The sequence below is a fragment of the Harpia harpyja genome, chromosome 22, assembly GCF_026419915.1.
Source record: "Harpia harpyja isolate bHarHar1 chromosome 22, bHarHar1 primary haplotype, whole genome shotgun sequence".
Taxonomy (NCBI): Eukaryota; Metazoa; Chordata; class Aves; order Accipitriformes; family Accipitridae; genus Harpia; species Harpia harpyja.
In genome coordinates, this window is record NC_068961.1 from 19,401,354 (window position 1) to 19,413,985 (window position 12,632).

A 12,632-nucleotide genomic window follows, 5' to 3' on the forward strand; every position below is an offset into this window, starting at 1 on the left:
ACAAACGGCTATCTTGCAACTAAAACATCTGCGTAAAGGGAAGAGTACCCACTATGATTCTTTAAAGTTTTTAATTACATTAACATTTCATGTGGTGCTGTGCCAGAGTTAATTGATGCAACTGAACCAACCTGGCTCTATACAGAAACAGCAAGGTTATGTCTGTCTCTACAGCACAAACTGACTGGCAAGGAAACGCAAATGTAACTGGAAGAACACTTCGAAGCAAAGTCAAAGTCAACCTATAAAAGATAATCATACTAAACAGGAAAGAGCATAACTGCTCAACAATAGGAAGAAAAAAAATTGAGTGTTTTGTTTTTTTTTTAAAAAGGGGGCCTTCAATTTGTCTCTGCCCCACAGCATCCAACTATTTTCTCATTTACCTGATGTGCAAACATTTTTCTCATATCCACCTGCATTTTCATCAAAGGCTTATAATGCTCTGGTTTCATAGTGGGTTTGTGTGTGTGGTTTGTTTGTTTGTTTGTTACATATACAAGCAGAAATAATTTTATTAACTTAGCTTTGCGAGTGACTGACAGCTCAGTTTCTTGAAGGAATTTTACTAATCATTTGTTAATTACTGTTACTCTTACAGCAATTACCGCAATCCAAATAATCCTGTACTTTGTGGCCAACATACGGTGTGCATAACAGCATGTAAAAATTAAAACCACAAGTTTGCAAACAGTTTTGCTGGCACCAACTCTTCTTTATTTTCAACACAAACACATTATTAATACTGCTAGTTCTGACACGTCTTTTTTTTTTTTTTTTTCCCCTTTCTTCTTCTAAAGACTTCAAAAACCATGGGAAAAGGCCATGTAAAGCAGGGAAAAAAAAAATATATACAGAAGGATACAACTACTACTTAAATTCTCAGTCTCCCAAACATGGCCAGTTTGGAAGACTACTCTTAGTAACTTATAAGCAGTCATTAAACCTAAAGGGAAGTAGAACTTCACCAATATGAAGTTCCAGAACTACCTCCAAACAGAAGATAATGATACAGATGGGATCAAGGAGTAATGTTGTATAAAACTTGCACAGCAAAAGCAGCAGCACCCTTTAACAAAACCTGTTATTTATCTGTCTGCAAACTGTTCCAGATAAGTGTTCTGTTCACACAGAGCATGCTGTAAATAGCTGCCTCTGGTTACTCATTGTGTTTAGGGAAGAACTTCTGAACTGGATCTTTGCTTGCATATAAAAAAAAATCCGAGAATTTTACCAAAAAGGAAGAATCCCTTGCAGATTTTTAGCAGTAAAAAGGACTGGTGATACAGCCAATTATGAACATTTTCAATAATTTGAGATGCCACAGAAAAAAACACAGTACATCTAACTTAGAGAAAGGAGTGCCCTCCGCAGACAAAGCAGTGGATCTCCTCAAAGCTGACTGCTCCAGTTCATAAACAGTAATGACTTTGAATTTGGTGTTTCAGTTCAAGGAGGATGGGCTGAGGTACTCCTTGCCTCAGGAGCAGAAATCCCATTCATTCTAGGTGCTGTACCATTTTCTGATGTAGTCAGTCTTTATGTTTTCTCTACTTGTGAGAGAGCAACAGGAATGATGCAACAACAGAAGTCAACAGAAAAACAAGTCAGTTTCCTGATAATGCTGTCTCTTAACAAACTAAGTCTTGTCAGTCTGTCTTCTAGTGTAGAAGCAATATTGTATATGAGAGAACTGGACTTGGTAAGAAGGTATTTTGCAAGCACTTTCTGCATTATTACAACCCCAAAAAAGAACGTACAGAACAAGAGAATGGTTTGTCAGAAGGCAAAGTAATTCCTTTACCATCTCCTGCAACAGTCTCAACCAAACTCTGTCCAGCGGGCCAATTTGTAAGTAAATACTCTACGTGATCAAAGGTTAGGAGTTAAGCAAAGGGTTATTTTAAGAAAAGTCTAAAGAAAATTAACCTTGCAGGTGACATTTTGCAGTACAACTGCTTATAACCACTCTAACGATCTCTACAAACTTTTGTCTTTATTACATAACGAACTTTGAAATTGATGGTTTTAACAGTGCAGATGGAATCTAGCTTAACGACAGCTAAACAACTCAAAGGCAGCAACATTATTAAGCCAGTCTCAATACAAGTCAAATATAACTTACACTCTCAAAAAGATAACGTTACTATCAATAAACTGATAAAACTCATGACTAAGAGAGTATCGGCTGAAGAGCCCAATGGGTCTCTTTTCAGAGACCAAAAAAGCCCAGTGAGACTTCCCACGAACAAGAGGATTTAAGGAAGTGACACAGACATTAGACTCCATTGCGATTGTCACTTCTGAGAAGGCCAAGTGCCATCTGGAACATTACATTCCTTACTTCAGGAACTTTGAAAAAGTTAATAGGAATAGAATTTATATAAAGCCAGGGTACCTATACTGCTTAAGATGCAAATGATTGATATAAGATTACATGAAAGCTACGAGAATTATCTGGAAAATGTTATAGATTCAGTTTTAGCAGTCTTCCATACGTGGATTTTTTCTTCCTTCTGATAAGAAGAGAGAGAGGAGGAGGGGGAATTCGACATCAGCATCACTAACAAAATTCCATGCTGTCACTGTTTTGTAAAGCAAATACAGACCAAGCTAATTCCAGCTCCAAACCTGTCCATCAAACCAACTGCTTAGAATAAACAAAACCCTAAATAACAAAAAGCAAACTAGTCTTAAGTACACAATCTGCCCCTCTTTCCAGTGTGTCACCCCCCAACCCCAAGCTGGTGTCTACAGAAAATTGTCTGAAAAATTACCGAGTTTGGAATCACAAAGTGGGCAGGGTCTCTTACAGGAATGTAAAGTAGCTTAAGTCCACCTATTTTTTGGCAAAGGTTCTTTTTTCAATTGAAAAGCTTGGAGTTATCAAGTTACAGATTTCTCTCAGGGTCTTTGCAAGTCATGGGCCTTATTACAGACACCGCTATAGTATTCTAGAAGACGTTACATTAGAGTCACTGAACTTTAGTCATGGCCTCTACTTGTCTTCATACCATCTTCAGCTATTTCTTATTTGCCACTATCCTACTGAAGAAAGTTGCATTTAGCTAGTTCAGCCATGTAGTCGACAGCTCAGTATGCTTTTAGTAGTACCCTCCTTCCTAGTAAAGTAAGAGCAAAGCACCCGCATGTCCTGCAAACAGGAACAAAAACAACAGTGTGAAATCATTCAGAACTGCAGATTTATAGAAGCTTTCTAACTCTTTCTTTGGATTCTGTACAAGGCAATGCATTTATTTCCAATATGGGAGGGGGAGGAAAGTATGACACAAGAATTACAAAAAGATGACCTACTTCTAAAACATCTTTCATTAATCAGAAGTACCATTCTACGCAGTTGTTTAGGCTGCTGTCAATAAAATTGACAGCAATATGCCTTACAGCAATTTATCCCATGCACTTGAAAGTTTTTAGTTGCCCACTTTTACTTGGCTTCTCTGCTACCGCAGAAACTTCCACAGCTAACTCCAACTCCAGGGTTTCAGAAAAAATTGCCCAGTGACCAGGCTGCAGGTTCTCTTCCTCAAGGCATTAGAAAGCAACAGAAATCTAACAAAACCCCCAAGTTTGTTTTGTGGCTTTTTTTTTTTTTTTTAAAAGATATGGGAGACCTCATGAAAGCTGATCATGGAGACTGAAAGATAAGGAAGGCAGATCTTACGAAAAACTGAAGTTCATTACTTCACATCACAGTCTAGTTCATAGAAATAGTAGTAAAGATGTGCCTTTGAAGACTCCAAATAATGAAAACCCAAAAGCTCACTAGAGAGTAGAAGAATCTCTAGAAGGCTCCAGATCTTCATGCAGTTCAAACACAGGTGCACAATCTCTGAAGCAGACAGAGATGAATCCTGCTTTGGACAGCAGTGAAGCAGAGCTCAGAACGTCATCTATAGTCAAGATGGGAAATAATGCACACAAAGTGAGAATTTCAGAGCTACAGAAAGCTGGTATGGCAGTCAGGACACAACCAAGTAAGTTGAGGGAAGTCCCCAACTTATCTACACAACTATCACTGAACAAGAGGTAACAAATGTCTAAAAGAAACATCCTAACAAGAAAAAGCTTTCTGTATGAATTAATCGGGTAAGCTTCCACCTCTTTCTCTACCTCAAAGCATCATGACAGCAGGAAACAAGTGTACTGAAGTCTCAAACCCCATTAATCTGTCTCAATACAGTGAGCAACGCAATGTTTGACAACAATCTCATTCAACCCCAGCACTAGATACAGGTGAAACGGAAATCAAATGCCAAGCAGTTCCCTCAAGGCCTGTTTACAGTATTTTCTATGCATTTTGCTTTACAAAATCTACCCTAAATCATTGAGCCTGAACCGTTGCTTTCTTTCAAGTGCGAGAGGAGTCTTGAAGACACAACTAGGATAAAAACATTAGTTTAAAGGTGTCATTTAAAGTGCCTTTTATCCAGTCCACCTCGCTTTCAAAGAAAAATCATTCCTTATCACAAAAGCATCAACTTGACTAGTTTTAGATTATTAGATTACTTATATATACAGAATATGTATAAAGGGGGTACTTGGAAGATCTGGGAAAGAAGACAGAGGTGACAATTATATCCTAGGAGCTGATTCCTCAGATGTCACTCCTGTGAAGCTGCAGTTTTTAATGTCTCTCTTGCAAACACCATAGATATTTTATGATTAGTTATACGCTAATTTTCAGAAAACACTGAAGCCTTTTTGAGCCTGTCAACCTACCATAAGCTTTGACAACACACAGGTGATTGTCTCTAGTTGTGTGCCAAGTCAAGTAAAAATACCTCTGCTTATTCAATAAGTCACACCATCCTGTTAAGACAACAAGCATCCTTATACAGCAATTCTGAGCACTTTTAGAAAGACATTGATCTTCCCCAGTGTGTAGTACTACTAAGTTCTTAAGTAATTTCTTACATCAACTCAGACTTTCAGGTGATTCTCATCATCCTTATCTCATCATCCACCATCATTAGATATGACTAGTAATACTTTAGCTATTACAAATCAGTCTTTCCAAGTCTGTGTTGAAATAAACTGTGGTCTACCTTTAGACTTTTTAAAAGTCTTTTTAGACTTTTCAAAATATCATTCCTATCTGCAATAACAGTTTTATTTCCTGAGCTTGACTTTAGATAATAATAATTGTTTGGATTTACCTCAGCTGCAATAATACACAGGCATATTATAACCAATGTTCAGGCATATATCTGTTTCCTAAAGCATAAATCACAGGCTCTGAAATAGATACCTACTTCTGTTCCAGAGGAACAATTCCAGTCACTGACAAAAATCAGGGAGAGTTTGAGCTTGCCAATAAAACTAAAAATAACACTACATTGCAGAAGTTTCTTGTCATATAAAGAACAAGACAATCTTACAGTTAGGCAGTGTTGAAATCTAAGAGTCTAAATACACCTTAAAAAATTACATATTTGACTTCAATTTTTTTTCAGTTACCAAATCTGAAATGAAAATAAAACTAAAGTTCCTTCTGTCCATAAAATGTGAAACCTTATTTTAAAGTGTAAGAGGGGAAAGGAGCTAAAGACATCTTTTACAAGTATTTTCTGGTTACATACCAATAATGCCACCTACTGGCATGACAGAAGATCCAGATTTTCTTTCGGAGTAATTTTTAAATTACTTTAAGAGCTTTAATTTCAATATAACATTAAATACCATTCTTTTCCCTTGCACTCATCTGAAGCAGGTAATTTCTTTGACCCAAATTTCTTCACAAGTAAGGGGCAGGATTAGAATTGAACAGTGTTCTATTTAATATTTAAATATCAACAATAATCTGAATATAGCAAGGACCAGAATGTAGCAGTTTTCTTCAAAATGCAACCTCCCGGAACAGCAAAATTTCTAAGCCTCTAAAACTCATTGCCAAATAACTTTTAGAAGACACAAACTTGTGAAGAAGTTTTACTGGTTCAGCACCTATTAAAAAATTCTTTCCATCCTTCCAAGCCGTATGTATTTTCTAAGCCTCAGAATGAATTCTGATTATAATTATCACCAGAAGTCCACGTACAGGGTGAATTTTAGCAGTTTCAGGTTTAAGCAATTAGCGAGGTAGATATCCAAAACAAAGCCAGGAATTAACAAAAAATATATTTTTTTTTAAATACCAGAATGGAAATGAATGAAAATAACAATTAAAATATCTAAATGAGATTATCCTTGCCTTGTAAATAAGATATGCAAGAAGCAAACAATTACAATCAAGTAACTTTGGAATTTTACTCCACAATAAAACCGCTCTCTTATTCTATGTTGGATAAAGCAATTCAGAATAGAAAAGGACAGAACAGTTGGAAGGGACCTACGACGATGATCTCGTCCAACTGCCTGACCACTTCAGGGCTGACCAAGTTATAGCATGTTATTAAGGACATTGTCCAAACGGCTCTTCAACACTGAGAGGCTCGGGGCATCGACCACCTCTCTAGGAAGCCCGTTCCAGGGCTTGACCGCCCTCTCGGTAAAGAAATGCCTCCTAATGTCCCGCCTGAACCTCCCCTGGCGCAGCTTTGAGCCATTCCCACGCGTCCCATCGCTGGATCCCGGGGAGAAGAGCTCAGCACCTCCCTCGCCACGTCCCCTCCTCAGGACGCTGCAGGGAGCAGCGAGGTTGCCCCTCAGCCTCCTTCCCTCCAGACTAGACAAGCCCAGAGTCCTCAGCCGCTCCTCACAGGACATGCCTTCCAGCCCTGCCACCAGCTTTGTTCCCTCCTCTGGGCACATCCAAGGACCTTCACGTCCTTAAACGGTGGGGTCCAGAACTGCAGACAGTACTCGAGGTGAGGCCGCACCAACGCTGAATACCGCGGGATCGTCCCCTCTTTCGACCGGCTGGTCACGCTGTGTTTGATGCCCCCCAGGATGGGGTTTGCCCTCTTGGCTGCCAGGGCACGCTGCTGACTCGTACTGAGCCTGCTGTCGACCAGCACCCCCAGAATCCTTTTTATTAAACCCAATCCTGAACACAGGGTAGGTAACAAGGAAAGGAAAGGGCCCTGTGTAATGATGTTCTCAGCAATTGAGGCTTTAGGGAAAAATAGATGTAATTGGTATTTTGGAATGAGCCAAGGAAACTTGCAACTGCTTCCAGTGGGATCTAGCATTCCTCCACAATGTCACAATTGAAGCTGACGGTACATAAAACGGCACAGGACAAGCAGCAGGTATCAAACCAAGTGGCTTTATTAGAGTTCATCAGTGAGAGGACATCTGGATATACAGCTACCTTTTGCTGCGCGTGTTAACTCACTAGCAGTCCCTAGCAAAGCTACATTTTAAAAGCACCTGGCATTGCTCAGGATTTCCTGAAGCAAAAACCTCCGTCCTCAGACACTCTCTGCACATTGCATTGCCTGAACAGGGTTACAGCAGAAAACCATCTTCCTGGTTACCAAGTACACCAAACCTTTCACAGTCATACTTGTACCAAACCGAACCACTCCAGACCAAATCCAGGGATTTGTGCCACTTAAACTCTACCAAACTACAAACTCCACAGACCTGGCACTTAACAGGAAAGCTGCCCTAAGATGTAAATGTCATACCTCATGTCCTTCTGGGAGAAGTTAGAGACTTTCAACAGCACCATCTTGGAGCCAAACATACTGAAAACCCTCATTACCTAAGTTTCCTCATCCAAGGACTGGCAAATACTCAAATAGTAAACAAATTTATCCCAAACATACGTATTTGCATCAAGAAGAAAAACTAACTAGATGGTACATATTCTGAAACCTTTATAAGATCTAGGAATCAATATGGCCTTAGATCAAACAGGGGTTGATATAACCGGTATATTGCTCCACTGATACTTTCCAAAGATTTAACTAAGAATTAGCCTTCTAGACTAAATTCTCAGTGGTGAAGGAATAGAAGTAGGCAGAGCGAAAATCTTCTTCCAGTGAGTAGAGCCAACAGTGTCATCTTAATACAAGGGAAAACTTGCACCTTGCTTGAGAGCAGCTCCATGGAACACTTTTTTCAGGGCTAAATGGGGTGTTATGCTCCAGTAATGGAAATACACAGAGGTATCAGAAAACACAGGTGAATTTACACCCAACCTCTTCTGGAGGTTGCACAAGCACTGGGGGAAGCACAGGCTTCCAGCTCATTTCTACCACATACGGACTGATACCTCTTACTTCACACTAAAGATGTTTTTGAAGAAAGACATTTTTAGAGCATTTTCTAGAATGGTATTTTATGTTCATGACCAATTTACTCAAAATTATATGCATTATAAACCAAACAATTATTTTATCTTTTTTTTACTATTTTCTCCTCTTAAAACAAATAAAGTCAGTCTCGGCTTTAAAACAAAAATCCTAATCTGGAGTTCATGGTTGAGACCAGTCTCTCCAAAATGAATTAGACTGATGCATGTCCCCACTAGCTGAAGTAAAAAGGCTGTCTAGGCTGGTAACCTGTTTCTGACAGTGGATATTAGTGGATAATCAGGGAATGAATGTAGGGATAGGACTTGCATACAGAGATAATTCCCTAAAATACCCTCTCTCTCCCAGATTCTACAGCTTTAGGACTTTTTGAACAGGAGGTTGTTCAGCATAACTGTTCAGCATAACTGCTGAGCAAGATGTCCCCTTTTCATCATTCATCTAAGAAACAACAGCTACATACCCTGACAAAACTCAGTCTAAAAATAACCTGTTCACAGTTCCCAGATTTCTGCCACTGCAGATTAAAAATTTACAGAAGTCCATTTACAGGCTATTCTGAAAGTGTTGCAGCAAAGCTGTTCAGGCTGTTAAGAACTGTTGCATAATAACCTGTTTTGGCCAGAAGTGTCAACCTTTGCTTCATCTTTCATAGCTGATTTATATACCTACCACTTAGTCCTATACTCACCTTATAGACCTTTGATGAAGTGTTAAAGAACTGTTTCAAGAAAAATATTCTGTTCTCTTTCTCCCAAACCATGTTTTTGCAAGCATGTCTTTATGACCCAGCAGAAAAGTAATTTTTTTTTGTCCTCTACCACAGCCCTAAAACCTTTTTTCCTCTGACAGCTGAGTTCCTCCTCCTTTGACATCTGGCTGGCACCACGAAGAAACTGAAGCAAGTCCTAAGTTTCTTGTTGAGGTTGCATTCTTAATTTGCTGAGTCTCTCAAAGTTGGACTTTTCTGAAAAGACGTTGGAATGCACCCTCTGATACTACTAATCCAATGACCCTGAGTGCTGTGAGAGCATAAGGAGAATGAACTTCAAAAAGTAGCCAGGTTTCTGCATTCTCCCTGAAGAGCCTGCCCTACTACTGTTGTCGGAGGCAGCAGATTGGGCTAAGCAAACCACTCTTATAACACAGCAGGGAGATTTGATCCCATATCAACAATGCAATGTATTCTCAAACTCTCCTTGTGATTGACTTGCAATTTCCAGAAAAGGCTCCTTCCTTTTAAATCTGGAGCGAGAGGAGGGAGAGGACCCCACTTTTAATGATGAACACCAAAGAAGAAAAGAAAGATTCTTTCCTGACCTCCTTCAATTCATCCTAAGAAGTACACCAGATACACTTCTGCTACCCTGTGGAAAGCTTACTCTGTGTTTATCTATTGCTGTGGACTGAATCCTCTTCATTGTGAAATTAAGAGAAATTTTGCACAAACTTAGCAGGACAATGGAGGACTGGACTTTTTGATATAATGGCATGTAATGTAGACAGCTACTTTTAGAAAGCATAGTACTTTTGTGTATACTAGTTACATTTAAAATTCCAACATTTAAAGACTACACAAAAAAAAATAAAAATTATAACAAAGTGGCAACAGAAAATGAGTACTACTTTAGTGAATAAATTGACACATATCTGCATACTTTAGTGACAAAATATTTGCTATTTTAAGCTCTGATTAAGACTACAGAGCCTGCATATAAAACACAGACAAGTTAGAGGCAAGAAACATAAAACGATCAAGCCAAGAAAAACAGTTGTTTCTTCTCAATATTAAGAATTAGTTGCTGTCCATTAACTTTACAAAACTACTCTAAAAGCAGTGAGGTGCAGAAATTAACTGAGGGTAGCTTAGTTTGCTTGTATTATTATGTGGTATGAAAACAGAGCTCAACTCTCAAACTGGAGGAGCTAATAAACTATTTAATCACTTGAATTTATTTTAGAAATTCTACAAGCAATGAAATGGCCTCTATTTTGCCCAATTCTACTCTAAGAGCTACGCAATAATGGAAGATTCACATTTCCAATTCTTGCTGTCTAGACTGCACTCTCTGTTTTGACTAGCTCTCCACTGACTGTAACAGGGTCTTAGACACAGACGCCTACGTGGGTGTAAATGTCCCCGTAAGTATCTGCCCTGACAAAACCATCAGTTTTACTGCCCATAGGGGTAGGGACAATGGTACAGCTGTTAAGGATCAGGTATTTACCTGCACACTTTTATTGTTCAGGGGTGTGTGACTGTGTTTACAAGTATACACGTGGACCAGTTAATAAGTGTCAGTTATTCAACACCTGGTGCCTTCTCCATCAAAAGTGGATCATGGCAGGTTAGATGGACAGCCCCCTTTTGTAAAGCAATGCGTATTTTAGACAAGGGAATGTCAAAGAGAGCCTAGTGAGATTCCAATAAAATAACTTGATGTGCCTAGAAAAAACTGTTAGTTAAATTGGTGGTGACAGAAATTAGAAGTTCTGCAGACTGTGAAAATAAATGCTTAAATTAGTTTCCTGAAATGGTATATAAAAGGCTAGAGCAATACTACTAATGGAGTTCACCTGAACTGGACTACAGGTTAATCTGAGAGTACTAGCATTATCCAACAATGTATAAAATCAATAGATCTGTCAACAGTGAGGTTTATGAGAGCATCAGACAAGAAGCAGGAGGTGATGCTGTCCTAATAAATTTCACCCTACTTAGTACAGTCTATCAAAGCAGACCATCTGTCACACACAAGAATAAACCAGACTATCATCATTTGGAAGCAACAACAAAGGAAAATGGCCATTTCACCAAAATCTGTTGTCAGATGCCCATGAACCAAACATGACATTGCATAGAAAAATTACTGATACCTCTTGTACAAATATGACTGACACTTCACTCGGAGTCATATATACTATTTTGGTCACTTGCATTCAAGACAGTTGATGAAAGCAATCAACTAGGCTCAAAGAATGACAATAAGGAAAAGACAAAGAGCTCATCTGACGAGGAATCTAGGAAACAGCGACTAGCTGGCCTGTCAAACTAAAGACTGTTAAGATACCCAATTGTTATTTATAAAGAGTAGCTAAACATACTGGAGAAAACTATTAAGCTGAAAAATACCACTGCCACCAGCAAAATGCATAAACTGGCAAGAATATACTTAACTGGAAATCAGAGAATAGTTCTACAGCCTTACTACAGAAACAGCCTTCCCGTAAGAATACAGGGGACAAAAATCTTATCTTCACATATAGCATAATCAGTTTACAGAAGAGGTTATATGACATAGCTGTCCAGAACTGCAGGTGACTGGAACTCAGTGGTGCTTCTGTTTTTATTTCCAACAGTGCTAATTGTAAAGTGCAGCTCCTAACTCCTCAAACATTTAGATACTCTTAGTTTTTGAGCTTACATATCAAATTCAAGTTTATAGCCTGTGTTTTATTAAATTGCTTGATTACATTACACTATCATACATGCACAGCCATTATCTGCAAGTCCAAAACAGTTCTGTTCAAAATATTTTTTCAGATAGGCTTGCATTAGTGTGGATGCACCATCATAAAAACTGTCATAACCCATTTTAAACTTCTACACTCCTGCATTTTTCCCATTTGCTAAAATGCATTGCCCCAAAAGATGTTTTAGACCATCCCGGACTTTATACTTACACACAAGCTACACTAACGAGAAGATCACATATGGGATGACAAACCACCACTGAACTTCACGTGCAGTTTAAAGACAATTATAAACCACAGAAAATCTGCAGTTTGCTTGCTGATTATATAAGATATAACTTAAGATAAGCTTTACAAAAACTATGCTAAGAAAGCAGTTTAAAGCCAGTAATAAGCATAACTAAAAATCAAGAAATGGAGAGTCTTACTAAAAATTGTGTTCTTACCTTTTCCAGGACTTAGGTTTTGGTCTATAAACACCTTAAGCTCTCCATTGGCTTCAATTAGTCCAGCCTGCAAAAGAAAGTAACTTTTATTAAATTTACAAACACAGATAGCCTTTTATTGTTAAAGATGGAAGACACTGTACCAGAAGTCTCTGCTGCTACCACTCGCATTTTGTCACAAATCTGCTGCTAGGTAATGGCACTGTTTGTGGCATAGTATTTGCCAAATTTTAAAATCTTGATTTTATAAATACCATATTCTTAAAAAGCAAGCAGAAAACCAGTTTACACCTACTTCGCTACTTTGTGTCCTAACTAAGGCCTCACAGTGTACATGCACTGTTTTAACAGATAGCTGAACACCCTTTTAATTAGAACCACTGACACTTGTGACTACACCTTTCTCTGTGTAAATACCATTTACCTACCACGGAAGCTAACAATATTATAGCAAAAACAGTAGAGGTGGTACAGTGCCTTAAGCCATTTT

At 38.5% G+C, this 12,632-nt stretch overlaps 1 protein-coding gene across 5 annotated transcripts in view; it reads right to left on the bottom strand.

Moving 5' to 3' along the window:
- TFDP1 (transcription factor Dp-1) overlaps positions 1-12,632 on the bottom strand; it is a 47,073-nt gene that overhangs the window by 20,418 nt on the left and 14,023 nt on the right. For all 5 annotated transcript variants that reach the window (XM_052773800.1, XM_052773798.1, XM_052773799.1 and 2 more), the window contains one exon: positions 12,143-12,209. In XM_052773800.1, the coding sequence (XP_052629760.1) occupies positions 12,143-12,209 (67 nt within the window). The remainder of the gene's footprint in view (positions 1-12,142; positions 12,210-12,632) is intronic.